General features: G+C 42.3%; 2 protein-coding genes across 17 annotated transcripts in view; one reads left to right on the top strand and one right to left on the bottom strand.

Moving 5' to 3' along the window:
* LOC135335600 (uncharacterized) overlaps nucleotides 1–6900 on the top strand; it is a 47182-nt gene extending 40282 nt beyond the window's left edge. Inside the window, exons 1-6 of one of the 5 annotated variants that reach the window (XM_064531142.1) lie at nucleotides 190–1174; nucleotides 1664–1865; nucleotides 2888–5604; nucleotides 5731–5956; nucleotides 6227–6348; nucleotides 6559–6898. In XM_064531142.1, coding sequence (XP_064387212.1) covers nucleotides 1085–1174; nucleotides 1664–1865; nucleotides 2888–5604; nucleotides 5731–5956; nucleotides 6227–6348; nucleotides 6559–6735 — 3534 coding nt within the window. In that variant the 5' untranslated portion in view covers nucleotides 190–1084 and the 3' untranslated portion in view covers nucleotides 6736–6898. Of the gene's footprint in view, nucleotides 1–189; nucleotides 1175–1654; nucleotides 1866–2887; nucleotides 5605–5730; nucleotides 5957–6226; nucleotides 6349–6558 lie in introns of those variants that run through there. The other 4 variants (XM_064531139.1, XM_064531140.1, XM_064531141.1 and 1 more) reach the window with 4 other exon arrangements.
* Nucleotides 1–10038, bottom strand: part of LOC135335606 (uncharacterized) — a 29585-nt gene extending 19547 nt beyond the window's left edge. For 2 of the 12 annotated variants that reach the window (XM_064531162.1, XM_064531161.1), the window contains exons 1-8: nucleotides 9516–9863; nucleotides 9130–9203; nucleotides 8217–8694; nucleotides 8096–8164; nucleotides 7975–8043; nucleotides 7859–7917; nucleotides 7631–7702; nucleotides 7406–7502 (exon numbers count right to left, since the gene is read on the bottom strand). In XM_064531162.1, coding sequence (XP_064387232.1) covers nucleotides 7449–7502; nucleotides 7631–7702; nucleotides 7859–7917; nucleotides 7975–8043; nucleotides 8096–8164; nucleotides 8217–8376 — 483 coding nt within the window. In that variant the 5' untranslated portion in view covers nucleotides 8377–8694; nucleotides 9130–9203; nucleotides 9516–9863 and the 3' untranslated portion in view covers nucleotides 7406–7448. Of the gene's footprint in view, nucleotides 1–6815; nucleotides 7004–7405; nucleotides 7503–7630; nucleotides 7703–7847; nucleotides 7918–7974; nucleotides 8044–8095; nucleotides 8165–8216; nucleotides 8695–9129; nucleotides 9204–9515; nucleotides 9864–9895 lie in introns of those variants that run through there. The other 10 variants (XM_064531154.1, XM_064531150.1, XM_064531155.1 and 7 more) reach the window with 10 other exon arrangements.
* Between the last annotated feature and the right edge of the window lie 4856 nt (nucleotides 10039–14894).

Genomic DNA, 14894 nt, shown 5'->3' with positions numbered 1-14894 from the left:
TAACTTGTCCAGTGCATGATAGCTATATAGTAGCCTCGATCCCAGCCCCTCTCAGGGTTTCATCTAGTGGGGGGGGCGGGGGGGAAGTTTCCCCCCCAGAATGCTCAGCTTCCCCCCCCAAAAGAAAGGGGAAATAGGGGGGAGGGAGGGGGGAGAGAGAGAGAGAGAGAGAGGAAAAGAGAGGGGGAGGGAGAGAGAGAGGGGTACTATACCCAACATTATCTAGACACAGTCTTTTGCCGCTACATGTAGCTGATGGTTGGTCATCACCTAGTCTTACCACAAATCTATCCATTTGCTTTTGTATTATAATTAGTACATGTGCATGGTTCTATAGATACGGTTCACAATTTCAAACCAGCATACCAATTTACATGGAGTTGCCTGTCAATGCACATTGCCAGGAATACATTGCTAATAGGCACCAACAAAAACAATATAGGGGGTGTGGTGACCAGAAGTGGGCGTGGCCTCAAAATGTTTTCCCTAGCGCGCGGTTCCTTTTTTAACTTCCCCCCAAACTTAAAATCCTGGATAAAACCCTGCCTCTCACTAGAGGGCCTGGTAACCACCGTTTGCGCGTGGGTGGGTTTAATAGTAATTTATCTTTTGTACTATGGTCACCCACGTGGTTGATTAAACTATTAGTGTCAAGAGAGAGAAATCGCCATCACAACTCTAGGCTCATACGAGGAGCACTGATCTTACTCAAATGGCATCAAACAAGCGTCTGGAAGCAAGTAGACTTGCCAGAGCCGGTAGGTACTGACAGAAAAACGCCCACCACTCTACCACAGTACAAAAGAAGTGACTTTTCAACACTGGAGAGAGCTTGAGCAAGAGCAGAACAGAAGTACAAGCCATCACAACAAAACTACTCACTAGTCTAGGTCATAAATGTTGTAAGTAGCTGTGTTATTTTGCTGATTTGTGCAATGACATCATTGTAAATATACAGTAATTTACTAAGATATCTCGACCCCCAAGATTCTTGGGGGGCAATTAACGCATGCGCAGACAGTGTATACCAGGCCGTCTTTCTCAATTGAGAGCGGCCTGGAATCGAGGCTAGCTATATAGCTGCATGGATATCCATCTGGAAGGACTCTCCGGGCACGCTGAAACAATGCGAGACATATATGAGGTGGACTTGGACTTTTTTGTCCAGTTATCGGTAAATATAAATGTTGTAAAATGAACTGTAACATAATTTATAGATCCAGTGAGTTTGGGTACGTGCTTGGTCATTTTCTAGCCAGTTGCGAGTCACCTTTCATCACAGAGACATCCGGTTACTGCATGGGTGGGGCTCGAAAATTACTGCATTATGCGCATTCTCGAATATAATCGTTTATAGAGCTCTGCTATTGACCCCCTGGGCGCATGCGCTAATAATCCAGTTTCTACGGTACATGTATATACCGGTGTTTAAGACTCTCTGTATCGTGTAAATTGTAAATAAGGTGACCGTGGCCAATTGCTAGACTATGAATATAATTATATACGCACAAACAATAATAATGGTGCTAAAGTATAAAGATGAATTGTCCAAGCATCGCATATTTTTTAAACTATATACCCAACGGAAAAATTGTACAGTTGCTTAACATGTCTAACATTAACGAATAATTATGAATTTTCACTATACATACAGGCTATTCAGAAGAACAACCACGGTATCACAGGAGATCGCTTCACTAAACTACTTGAAGTGTGGCTTCAGTCCTCACTCAACCCCACCTGGTCTGATCTGGTTAAAGCCCTGAGGTCATCAATCATTGGCCGTCCTGACATTGCTGATGAGATTGAGGGCAAGTACATCAAGAGTGATGACTTCTCAGTGCAGAAAAGCAAGGACACAGCAGGTGAGTAGCGTGACTAATGGCAGTGACTATAATTATAGTGGTAATGTTTAATGCGGTAAGTTGTCTGTATAGTGGGAATAATTATTTCGAGGGTATACATTTTACCGGTTTTTGCTGATTAAGCATGTATTGCGAATATTTTTACCGACGCATATTTACTATCGCGTGCAGCAATGTGCCAAAGACTGACAGTCCCCAAAAAATTAAATCTGCGAATTAAATCTATTCTAACGTTCTTTCCACGCAAATTTATACCCTTGAAATATACCCGCTATACAGATATTTATGCATGTGCAGTGTTAAAGTTTCTTTCTCACTTCGAAGAACATAATTTTATTGCTTATGCCCTAATTTGTGTGTATATGTATCGGATTACCCAAAACTTCCAATGAAAACTATTTTGACAGTATATATGCAATATACACTCTACTTGTATGTCTTTTTTCTCCTCAGATGGTTGTTATGCCTCGGTGCGCATTCGCAAGCGAGGTATACAGTAGTGTTTTTGTGTGTGTGTCTGTGCGTGTAGACTGCTACAGCTGCTCAAGGATGAATTAAGAGTTTCTATAGGCTTCTAGTAACGTTTTCTTGGATTTTAATTCATAGATTTGCAAAAATAATAATGCTTCGTTCTCGAGTTATGCCTACTTTTGCTTACTTAGAATGCCATTGCAGCCTTTTCAGAAGAGTGCGTAGCATAACTTGTCCATGAAGTGTTGCTACTCTACTTAGTAGTTAGCTCTGCACTATAAAAGTTAAGCTATTGATAGCTGCAAGAGTGAGAAGAGAGCTGCAAGGCTCTGCTGATGCAGCCATTCATTTTTAACAACAATCATGGTCGATCATTACCCACTCGTTGAGTTTCCCTGTGATTCTGTATGCAGCAAAATTTATAAAAATGTTTATCATGATAATTATAATGTGTGTATATAATGCTATAATAGCTAGTAGCTTTGACACCTCCACCGAGGCATCAGCACCAGCAGTGTTTTCATTAATAAATCACTTACCTACATTTCCAGCCTCTGTTGAAGAGCAGTTGAAATACTTACACAAGCTGAACGAGTTGCTGACAGATAAGAAGAACACCATCAACCTCCGCTACCTCAAACTGTACCTAATTGGCCTTTCAGGGCTTGGCAAAACCACCTTCCGAAAACGTCTGCTGGGTCACCTACTTAACCTGGCATCAATCCCACCACAAGACAGAGAACGCTGCAGTACTCTTCTTGCCGAGTGTAATCAAGTCCTGGCTGTGTCAAGTGACTCCAAATTGATTCTCAAATCCTCCACAGATATTGAAAATGAAACACAACTGATTTTCGCTTACATGATTGGCCTTCAGCAAGTTGTAAAAGCCGCCATTTCCAAAACTGTAGTCGAATCTGCGGCTGATGCAACGAATGATTCCATTAATGATTTAAGGCTAAAAGAAGATTCGGATACTGCTCCCACAGATGAAGTGGATTCAAGCAAAGAGCAAGGAAGCAAACAACCCAAATCACAGGCTCTAGAAACCGATGTTGCCACAAACGAAGCTCAGCCCGCAGAGGCAAGCACAAAGCAAGTTCCCCAGGAAGGAGCAAGCAAGCCAGCCAAACCAAAGGCTCCAGAAACTAAGGTCGACAAGATCATTGAAAACCTTCGAGATATTGTCAAGCGCGGCAATTACATGGAACAGTTGGTGGGCAAAGCTTTGCTCAACATCATCGACATAGGTGGACAGCCTGCCTTTTTGGAGATGCTTCCATTTTTGAGCAAAGGCCCAGGGATGTTTCTCGCTTTCTTCCCTCTCAATAAAGATCTCGACGAGCTTTATGAAGTTTCCTACGAACGTGACCAAGACAAAATCACACCGTACCAAGCAAAGTATACGATTCGAGAGACCCTCTCCCAAATTCTTTCAGCCATCAGCCATCACGTCACAGTTGATTCGGATTTTGATTCCGAGATTGCAGATAAAGTTGAACATTTCCGAGATCTTCAAGCTGTCGTGAGTCTAGTGGGCACTTACCAAGACAAGTTGGAAATTCAAGCCAAGGCAGAAGTCATTCAGTCAAAGCTCAAGGGGGATTACCCCAGTTTTGACCCCAACACCCAGGGCGCTGCAATACAGCTAATTCTGGAGGTGCAGCAAGAAAGTGAAAATGAGCAGAAGGTGGAGGAGATATTTTCCAAACTAGAGGCAGAGGTTGGCAAGCAACTTGAATTGGACTCGTTTTCAAAAGACCTGGTGGAACATGTGGAGCAAAAAGCAAAAGTGAAGGCTACCACTGAAAAACAGCAGAAACCAACCACACCACGAGAGGATACCGAATTGCGAAGCAAAGTGGAAATCCTCGAGAAAACTCTACCTACTGAAGTCAAAAACAGATTGAAACCGAGCGCACCCAAAGCTGTTCAACTTTTGCTCCAGTTGAAGCAATGTAACGAAACCCTCTCCAAGCTAGCAAGTGCTGTTGTCCAACAGTTGAGCACAGATTCTACCATTCAAGCCGAAACTGAAAAGCGTTTGAAGACAAAACTCCAAGAGAAACACGAAGCCTTACGCACCATTACCTCACATTTTGACGACATCATCAACCACCCAGATGACAGTCACTTCTTTTCTGTGGACAACTTCAGTGGCAAAGATGCTGACATTGATCCAATTCGTGAACACCTTCAAACAGTGTTTGACTTGTTTTTTGAAGATGCCAATCTCCCGATTCGCCCTGTACAGCTCCTTTTTGGGGTCATTCTGAGAAAAGAATTTGAAATTGCAACGATGGAAGAGTGTATTCAGATCGGCAAAGCATTGAAGATGGATGAAGAGGAGGTGAAGTTCACCATTTGGTATTTGCACCAGTGTGTGGGGGCCCTTCTCTACTACCCTGACATCAAGGACAAGGAGTCTTACTTCAAAAACCGTGTCATCTGCAGTCCCAATGTTGTCTTCAACAGCATCAGTCTCCTGATTGTCGAATCTCTTCTATCTCTACACTCATGTGATTGGTCGTCTCAATTCACCGCCGCCGATATCAAGAAGTGGCAAGAACTTGGGCAATTCTCGATTACTATGATTAAACGCTGCTGCTCCAAGTCAAACAAGGCAAAAGTGAAGGAAGGTGATTTGATCCCGGTCGACAAGCTTGTGAAGTTGCTTGAGCATGTCAGTCTCCTTGCACCCATATTTGGTAAAGGTCGCCGAGAGCCACTCTACTTCATGCCAGCTATCCTCGAATGTGCCTCAAAGGATGAGCTTTCAAATGCTCCAGCCATCGACTCCAACACACCCTCTCCAATCAAGATCACCTTCAAGTCTGGCTATGTGCCCATTGGTGTCTTCTGTGCCATGATCAGCAAGTTGGTTTCCGAGGGACAATATGACATTTTGGGGATGGAATGGAATCTGCGAGAATCTCGTGTCATGAGAAATCTGGTTTCTTTCAATGTCGATAGTGCCAAACACCACATCACGCTGGTAGCCCACGCCGACTGTTACGAGACTCGAATCACCAGAAAAGATGATTGTGACATGCATGATCTCTGCTCCTATGTGCTGACTACCGTCCTGTATGTGATGAGTGGAATTAGCAAGAAAATCGAGCCGATTATTGCATTCGATTGTCAGTGCCCAAAGCATCAAAACGCTGAAGAAACGAGTTTGTGCAAGTTGATGGAGGGTCGCAGTCCTTTCTTTCAGTGTGGGGATGATCGTGTTTCTCTGCCACCACATCAGGAATGTTGGTTTGCAAAGGTATAATTAATTACAATTATGATCGAACATTATTTTTGCATACGTAGCATGAAAAAAGTTCTTTTACGTCATGTGGGTTATATACATATTCAATGTGTAGTGAATCAGATCATTTCCCACATGCAGGAAGTTAAATTGAATGAGGCAGCTGTTCTGAAAGCTCTGCCATTTGCTGACCCTGATGACCTCTCCTTCAAGTGGACCAGGAAAGGCAATAAGGTGGCGGGTGGATCAGATAACGAGCTCACTGTGGACGAAGTGACGAGGGATCATTGCGATGGGTTCTACACTTGTGAAGTATCCAAGAACAAGCAGCTCTGCTTCAAAGTGCACCACTGCTTGAAAAGTATCAGTAAGTATTGACAATGGTTCTAGTAGTATTCTATAGATGTACGGTATATGCAAATTTAGTGTGTATAATAATTAGAAGATAAGTCACATTTGACAACAGTGAGTTAATGTGCCTATTTCACCTCAATTATTTACAAGATACGTACGTACATCATACCTGTAGCCACGTCTGCTTTGACAACAGTACACTGTATAAGTATTCCTTACATGTTCTGGCTGTTGCATTTTGCTACTTGTTTTTCATTACCAAACCAAGTTCCCCTTTGTCCAGGTGAGGCCACAGCTACAGGTGGTGACATAACTCTCAAGACTGTCAAAGATGCTACTTGGGATGCTCGTGCAAAGTGGTACCACCTGGCTATTAACTTGGATGTGGACGGTGGAACTATTGATGTAAGTATTGCATGCATGCTTGGGTTGTGTGAAGTATATTATCCAAATCAACTGTATTAAATTTATTATAGTCTGTCTTAGTGAATTGATCAGGGGGGGTCTGTAATTACCTAACATGCAGCCATTATAACTAATAATTATAGCTAATTGCTCTCTATATAGTATCAACCCTATATAGTATCTTCTATATATACCTCGTTGTTTATGCAGAGTATCAGAGAGACTAACTACAATAACACGGAGAAGTGTTTTGTTGCAATGCTGGAGGCGTGGTTCAAGAAGGGATCTCCGAGCTGGTCGGTCATGGTGGAGGCTTTGAGAGGCCGTGGGGTTGAGGGAGGGACCCTAGCCAACAATATCGAGAGGAAATTCATGAACACTTACTAGTTAGCGAACCAACTTCCACAATAATTATAAACTTGTGCAATTAGTTATTTTTATTTTGTTGATTGTCATCATCATACATGCATGTATATAATAATTATATTTTTATATGCAAGGGTAGGTCGTACTCATCATATACAACACTGGATTCAAGAACTTTTTGATGAACAAGAACTTTCAATGATGACATTATAAATGAGAATTATAGTAGGGTCCATGCATGGTTTAGTGTTTGGTGATATAATGGTGAACTTGTAATAACAGTGCCATCCTATAGAAACGAGAAAGAGAAAGTGAAGTGTATATATAGGCAAAATACACATTATCGTTGGTCTACAATGCTAGTGTATGTGTATTTAGTAGCACGCACGCACACGCACACGCACACGCACACGCACACGCACACGCACACGCACATGCACACCCACACACAATAAATGCTGCTACACATTGTACAGTGCACTAACTCTAAAGGTGCAGAGCTGATTATAGTGGGAAGGAATGCACATTCGTACATGCAGGTTCTATAATGCTACAATGCTACAACGGCTAGTACATGATGTTAATTATTGTCCCCTGTACCCACTAACTCAGTGTCTGGCTGAAAGGCTCATTGACATTATCACCTGATGCAGCTACGTACCCTCAGTACATGTTAGCTCCACCCACTCACCTGATCGGCACTGATCTGCTCCACTGTGCATGACACTGTCATCCTACTGTAGCCGTAGTCCTCGCTTTTGGAACCCAGAGTGTCTCTCACGGCAACCCTGAGTGGGAGAATAACATTTGACAGCAATAATAACAAGTCAACAGAAAATATTATTATAGAGCTCAACTTTGCATGCCACTTATAACTTATATGCCAATTGCTAGCTGTACTCTACGGTCAACTCACGGCTGATCCTGACACAATGTGAATGGGTGCCTTTGGGTCAGTGTAGGGAGTGTCCAGGGAGCCATTGTACACCTGGTGGTAAAGAGTGCAGTGGGTTGCTATAGACACATAAAAGCATGTGTAAGGCAGTGGGTAGAGAGCACTAGAGACTGTGTGGTAGGACAATTGAAGAAAGGATGCAATATTAATTGTGCATGTGAGTGGGTGGTAAATGTACTGTGATATTACTGTACTAGGGTGACACAAGGTGTCATGGGGCGAGCGTGCCTGTCTGGCCTCAGGAGTCTCTGTAGAAAAAATACACTGGCTTATCATCATGAACGCCACTTGTCAGTGGCACTTACCCGAGGCTCTGCTGGTTTGAGTTGAAGCAGCCATTTGCTGTAGGCATGCCTGTCTGGCCTCAGGAGTATCTGTAATGAAAATTACACTGGCTTATATCACCTGTACGCCGCCTGTACTTACCTGAAGCTGTGCTGGTTTGGGTGGAAGCAGCCATTTGCTGTAGGCGTGCCTGCCTGGCCTCAGGAGTCTCTGTAATGAAAATTACACTGGCTTATATCACCTTTACGCCGCCTGTACTTACCTGAAGCTCTGCTGGTTTGGGTGGAAGCAGCCATTTGGTGTAGGCGTGCCTGCCTGGCCTCAGGAGTCTCTGTGTCAGCTGTTTCTTGGGTTCTTGCTTGTCTCTCTCGATCCCTCCTTATTCGAAGTCTTTCTTGTTTGCGTTCGTTGTCAGGATTCATTTTATGCAACTCTTTCTTATGCCTCCAGTTGCAAAATACACGAGGAATTCACGAAATTGGTAAGGACCGCGTGTCTAAAAACCGTCTATCAGGTTGACCGTACCATTACCATAACATACATACATACAGAGAAATTGTCTACCGACGTCACTACGATAAGGCTCGCCCCAATTACTGTGTGCACTGTTTTGGTGCTCAAGTGCACATGTTATGAATGAAGCTACTAGCACTGGCAGGGTCAGAGGGAGCTCACCGTGAAGTCGTAGAGAGGCCAGTACTTGTAGATATGCTCATGACCCCACACTTCAATGGCCACTCCTGCAGAGAAAGAAGAGACACAGTCATTCACGATTCACAAGTAGAATCAAGCACACACACACTCAGGCTTGGAACACAAGCTTGGAACACACACACACACACACACACACACAAGCTCAGGCTTGGAACACACCATATTTATTTGTAGAACCAGTCCAAACTTGTGCACTGTTGGCTCACCAACTTTTAACTGACATTAATCTTAATACAGTACTATAGCTAAGAACATGTCACTCAATTCAAGAAGAGAGACAGTTGTACATGCTATAGTGAAACTGAATGTCTGTGGCCATTGAATTTCTATAGTAAGCCTATATAAAAAGGTCAACATGTACATTTGTAATCTCGAGGTAGCTAGGCAGTAATATAGTTCCATCTAACATTTCACCATCAATTTAACTTCTTAGAAATGATACATGACTCAAAAATCCTCACATTGAAGTTGTCCCCTGCATGCAGTACAGCATTAAACCGTTCCTTAGCAACATTGTCAATGCCACATCTGTAGTCTGTAGGGGGCTCGGTTAATACTGTAAACATCAATATACTGAGCATTGTAAGGACAATTACCAAATTATGCCTTGTGGCTACATTACCACAGGGAAGGGATGTATGTACCTTGACAATGTGATAATTATAAGGACAGTTACAAATTATTAGTGTGTGATAATAATTAAGGGAGGTCTAACTTATAACAGAGTGTTGAAAGCGTATTTCCTGTAGGAACGTTGTTGAGTGGTCTCTGTCATAATAGAATGATTGGTACATCACTAGAGGTGATGTCTTTGGAGGGACCAAATGAACAATAGTGCAACACTCACCGTACTTTGCTAGTGGAACCAGATTGCTGAGAGTGGTCCTGTGAATGAAGTGAGTCACGTCTCCCACTACAAACTTTGTGGTATCTCCCGTCACAGTCTTGGACAGGTCCGTCTTGTCGCTATGGATACCATACTGCACTTGTGACGTCTGGTTGAAGGTCACCCATGATTCCCGGTCCCAGTTCCGCGCCCGAGTAGGAATCCATGTAATTCCTTAGTGATCACAGTGTAATATAGAGTCTACCTAGTGTATAACAACAAAATCCTGTTGTTTTTACATTAGCGATGGAAGCATGATAATAATAATGATAATGATGTAGTCTAGGTCTTCAACTCTAGCTCTTGCTATTTGCTACATAATTATAAGGTGAGACACTTACCAGTTTAATAGCAATGGCTATTTTCTCAGGCTATGTGAACTCACTCAGACCCAGCCTCAGAGCAGTGGTGCTCAATGCAATGAAGACAAATACGGATCTGCCATCAGAAGGACAACACTCAATGTTACACTGAAGTTGACAAGCTACGCCCAACCTAGCCCACAGCCTCCTTAACTTAACTTCTGACAGCTAGCTAGGCCTTAAATAATAGGAGAGATGGCTCTGAGAGTAAAAGAAATAAGTGCAGGCATTGGTTGGGAACTAGGACGTCACCTTGACCGCTTCCATGTGATTGTTTCCTTTGAAGGTAGACTTTAATCTTATATAGACAAGCATTAATGCTATAGACTCTACTCTACTCCTACTTTGTCAATGCCACCTGGTACCCATGTAGACTCGCAAGCCGTCACTGTTGCACCACAAACAGTTCGCGGTGCAACAGTGACGGCTTGCGAGTCTATAGTACCCATGTATGGAATAAGTTGCCAACTTCAGTTGATCTACGTATAGTTTAAGCAAAATTTAATACGTCACCTGTCATTATGTCCTTTTAATAATTAGATCTAATCCCTTTATTCTTAGTTTTATTTGTTTTACAATATATAACACTGACACTTACTGATTATGCAAGCAGCTACTGAGCTAGATCTGTAACATTATTGTTTGTTGTGTGCGGTGTAGGTGTGTGGGAAGCACCCAGAGGAGGTACGACACGGTCACATGACCAGCTAAAAGGATTATGAATCTCATTAACTTGTGCATGTCAAGACTGTACTTTGATAGTGGATTTGGTTTGGCGTGTATCTTTCAAAAAATACACTTGATGTTTCTAAGATCAGGATTGTTGATTGCTGGGCTTATACAGATGTGAAATAGCTTTTCAACCAGTTTCAACCACCACTTAGATTTTGAGATATTATTGTTTTTAGTGTAATTCTCAGAATTATTCTGTTTTAGAGTATTCAATAAGTATTCTGTGCCTGCATTCAGGATAGGATCACTGCAAACATCTGAGCCTTGGTTCTTACAACAAATCTAATCTCTACTTGTAAAACTCTAGCTATACTAGCCAGCAACAAATTCACTGAGTTTTATGCTCTAAACTTGTCTCTTTATGGCGCTTACTTGCCACCAGTTGAATGTCGTCATTGGAATGCATTTTTAATGACTTCTTTGTCTTTCTTGCCTTCAATCAAGAAATAGCAGCCACGTGAGCTTAACCGCGTGTCGTACCTCCTCTGGGAAGCACCTAGATAGGATTACCTTTTGTGCAACCCGTTTCATGCATGTGTGTATATGGATAAAAACTGTAGATCTAAATCTAGCAATGATGAATCCACTAAGCCAGTGATCCTGCCATGCCATATTAAACTTGTCTATGGCAGAATGCCCTGCTGTAGGCACACCCCCCCCCCCCACTGGCCAGAAGAGGTCCGACACGCGTGCCTCGATTTAGCAATTAGACTCTGTAATAACGTTGAGCGTGGGCAGATATTGCAGAGGCTAATTGCTAAATCGAGGCACGTGTGTCGTACCTCCTCCGCCCATTGACCATCAAGTTGCCATGGACTGTTCCCAGGGCCGGGTTAGGGTTAGTTAGGGGAGGTGGACCGCTTTCTGTACTGGGAGAGCTATTTATTGCTGCCGCATATGGTCCAGGGGGGACCATTTACAGTGTGGCAATCACGAGTCTCTGAGATTAAGTAAAATTACATGAAATTGCCTCTTCCCAGGCCAACATTTTGTTTTTAGTTGAACATGGCCCACTAATGCTTGCATTGACTTGTGTTTCCATATAGGGAAGGAGAGACAGACGACCACAGAGAGACTGCAAGTGGGCCGTGCTGTGAACTATGCTGTGAACAATGCCCTAGTGAAGTGGGATGATGTGAGCAGTTGTGTGAATTATGTATGAATATTGTCTATAGCTTATAACCTCAAAACTGATGTAATGGTATTTAATAGCGTAGTACTACATGTGACTATAATGTGTGTACATGTTTAGGTTTACTGTAGTCAAAAGGATTAAGTACTGCATTTGATATTGTCACTCTTCTCTTTAAATGCAGGAGTTAGTGTTTCCACTGAAGGAACCCTTGCAGACCAGCGGTACCCAATCACTCAAGCTTGACGTGTACCAACGTGACATTAGAGCGAGAACAGAGCGAGATTAAATTACGAAACGAAAATGTTTCTTATTGCTTGGTAACTATAGTACATGTATGAGTCATATTGTCTACAATTTACCGTATAGCGGGTATATTTCGAGGGTATAAATGTTCGCGGTTTTCGCGGATTGAGCCTGTACCGCGAAAATTCATACCCACGAAAATTTATGAATAGTAGGCGTGTTCAGTATTATGGATTCGAGGCTAACGGTGTGGAGGTACAGCTGCATGTTGATGTGCGCATGCGCCAAAAGGCTAGAACTCAGACCCACGAAAATAAAATCCGCGAAATCCTTTGTAATGGTCCATCCGCGAAAATGTATACCCTCGAAATATACCCGCTATACGGTATGCATGTGTCTACAGGTTTATCGGTACATTGGATATCTCTCTCGGTCTTCTCAGAAATGGCAGATACCAATCCCCACCACTCTCTTTAAAGAACAAGAGGGAGAGTCACTGGAGAAGGTGATTCATTCATTTTGTCTCACAGTGCATGCATATATGGTGTTGGTATACCATTTGGAGCTGGCCGTACCGATAATAGTAACTATGCTCATATACTCCTGAGCTGTTCCCTCATCATCACCCGTTAACACAATCATTCAATTGTGCTGATACGTACGTACATGATAATGCAATTCCGTTGTAGTCACATGATCTCAAGCACTCATGTATTACCCCCCTCCAGTCTATAGCTAGCTACAGTCAGTGTGACAGTGGAGTATGATGATCCTGCCTAGGAGATACATGTTGGTACTGTATATACATGCACAGACTGCATGCAAGTAAAATAAGCGCTATATTTACTTTTAGCATGGCCATTATTACAATAATTTTGCAATATTATTTTACAATAAGCAATGTTTCTTTTTTTTATCTATAACTTTCTTCAGAGTAGACATTATATATATACATGTAATATTAATACACATTGTATTGTGTCATGGTTCAATCATTTACTTGTGTAAATGTTGTGTGGATATCATTGCTTATAATGTGTTTCCAGGGTCCCTCACACTAAGAGAAGTGAGAGATGCCTTGCATGTGGAGTGCTCGTAGTCTTTGGTACCACCTGGGGCTTGCGTTGGTTCTACCAGACAGCACACTAGAGGTGATTGAAGGCATACAGTTTCCTAGCACTCTCTATGTTTCATGAACAATTAGTCACAGTCACCTTATTTACATTTACATAGTAAATACAGAGAGTCTCACTGTACCGTGTCGTGGCTAATTTCCAGCTAGACTATGACTATAATTATGTACGCAAAAATAATAATAATGGTGCTAAAGTATAAAGATGAAACATGTCTGGGCGTCGCATAATTAGAGGATTGCCTTAATTAATTTTTTTTTATTACCAACGGAAAAATTGTACACAATTATTATAACTTAACATTTTAACGTTAATGAATTTTCACTCTACAGGATATTAGGAACGACTACCATACCACAGAAGGTTGCTTCACTGCAATGCTTGGAGAAAGGCTCCAGTCCTCACCCAATCCCACCTGGTCTGATCTGGTTGAAGCCGCCCTGAGGTCACCATGCATGCATTGGCCATCCTGACATTGCTGCTGAGATTGAGGTCAAGTACATCAAGAGTGATGACTCCTCAGTGCAGGAAAGCAAGGACACAGCAAGTGAGTAGCGTGACTAATGGCAGTGACTATAATTATAGTGGTAATGTTTAATGCGGTAGTAAAACTGGTACACTCTATGTTATGACTTGTCGAGTTTGACTGCCCTATAAGATGCATGCAATTTTGGAAAGACCTCTGAAATATATAATCACTCGGTACTTACCTAGTTAATTGTATACCATATCCGACTAGAAAAACATTTGCAATGTGAAGGATTGGCCAGGGGAACCACCAAAAAGCGTGGAAACAAGAAATCAGACGAGAGCATAAATCCAATCCGTTACAACGTCATGAACATGTACATTATAGTGTGTTCCAGATCCATCTACCAGCTTCCATCCACCACATCATTCCATGCAGGTCACCAGTACGGTCCGTGCATGTCCCTACGCATGCATGGATGGACTTAGCCTCGAGACGAGGCCGGATTCGAGGCTAGGATGGACTGTGTATACATATACATACCTGTGCTCAACACTGCATGTATTAGGAACATAAATTCATCACAAATCATCATGATTATATGCCCGCACATTTCAAAATGGATGTATAAATATATAGGGATCGGTCATCACCCCACCAGTAAAAATTGCGTGGATTGGCCGGGAAAACATGGAAACTACCAATACATGTGAATGACGTTGTAACGGATTGGATTTATGCTCTCGTTGATCTGATTTCTTGTTTCCACGCTTTTTGGTGGTTCCCCTGGCCAATCCTAGCAATTTTTCACATTGCAAATATTTTTCTAGTCGGATAATTATATATAGTCAGTAATTTATGTAGAAATTATTATTATTATTTATTTATGTAAATAATATCTAGTACATGTAATAACTTATAATTATAGCACACTTGCATGGTGTATGTCTTCTGGATCTCATTATTTTTCCACCTGCAGTCTTGCCAGGCAGTGTAGCCCCGCCCCCTCCCCACCCCTGCACTACCACCAAACTATAAACATCATGAACCGGAGGAGGGTGGACAGGGTCAAAAGGTCACTAATGAATCATCACGTGAGCTTATGTTTTGCAGTAAATTTGCAAATTTGACTGCACATCGCGCCCTGATTCTTGTGATAAAGTAGCCCCTTCATGTTACTGCTGCTGCAAATTAGTTAACTTTTAGCTACTGCGCCCCTCCAGAGAAATCGTGCAGTCCCTAAAAGGGGTGACCTCTCACAAAGGT

Source organism: Halichondria panicea, chromosome 4 (assembly GCF_963675165.1).
Source record: "Halichondria panicea chromosome 4, odHalPani1.1, whole genome shotgun sequence".
NCBI lineage: Eukaryota > Metazoa > Porifera > Demospongiae > Suberitida > Halichondriidae > Halichondria > Halichondria panicea.
The sequence above is the reverse complement of the archived record's forward strand: the minus strand, read 5'-3'. Positions and strand labels throughout refer to the sequence as shown.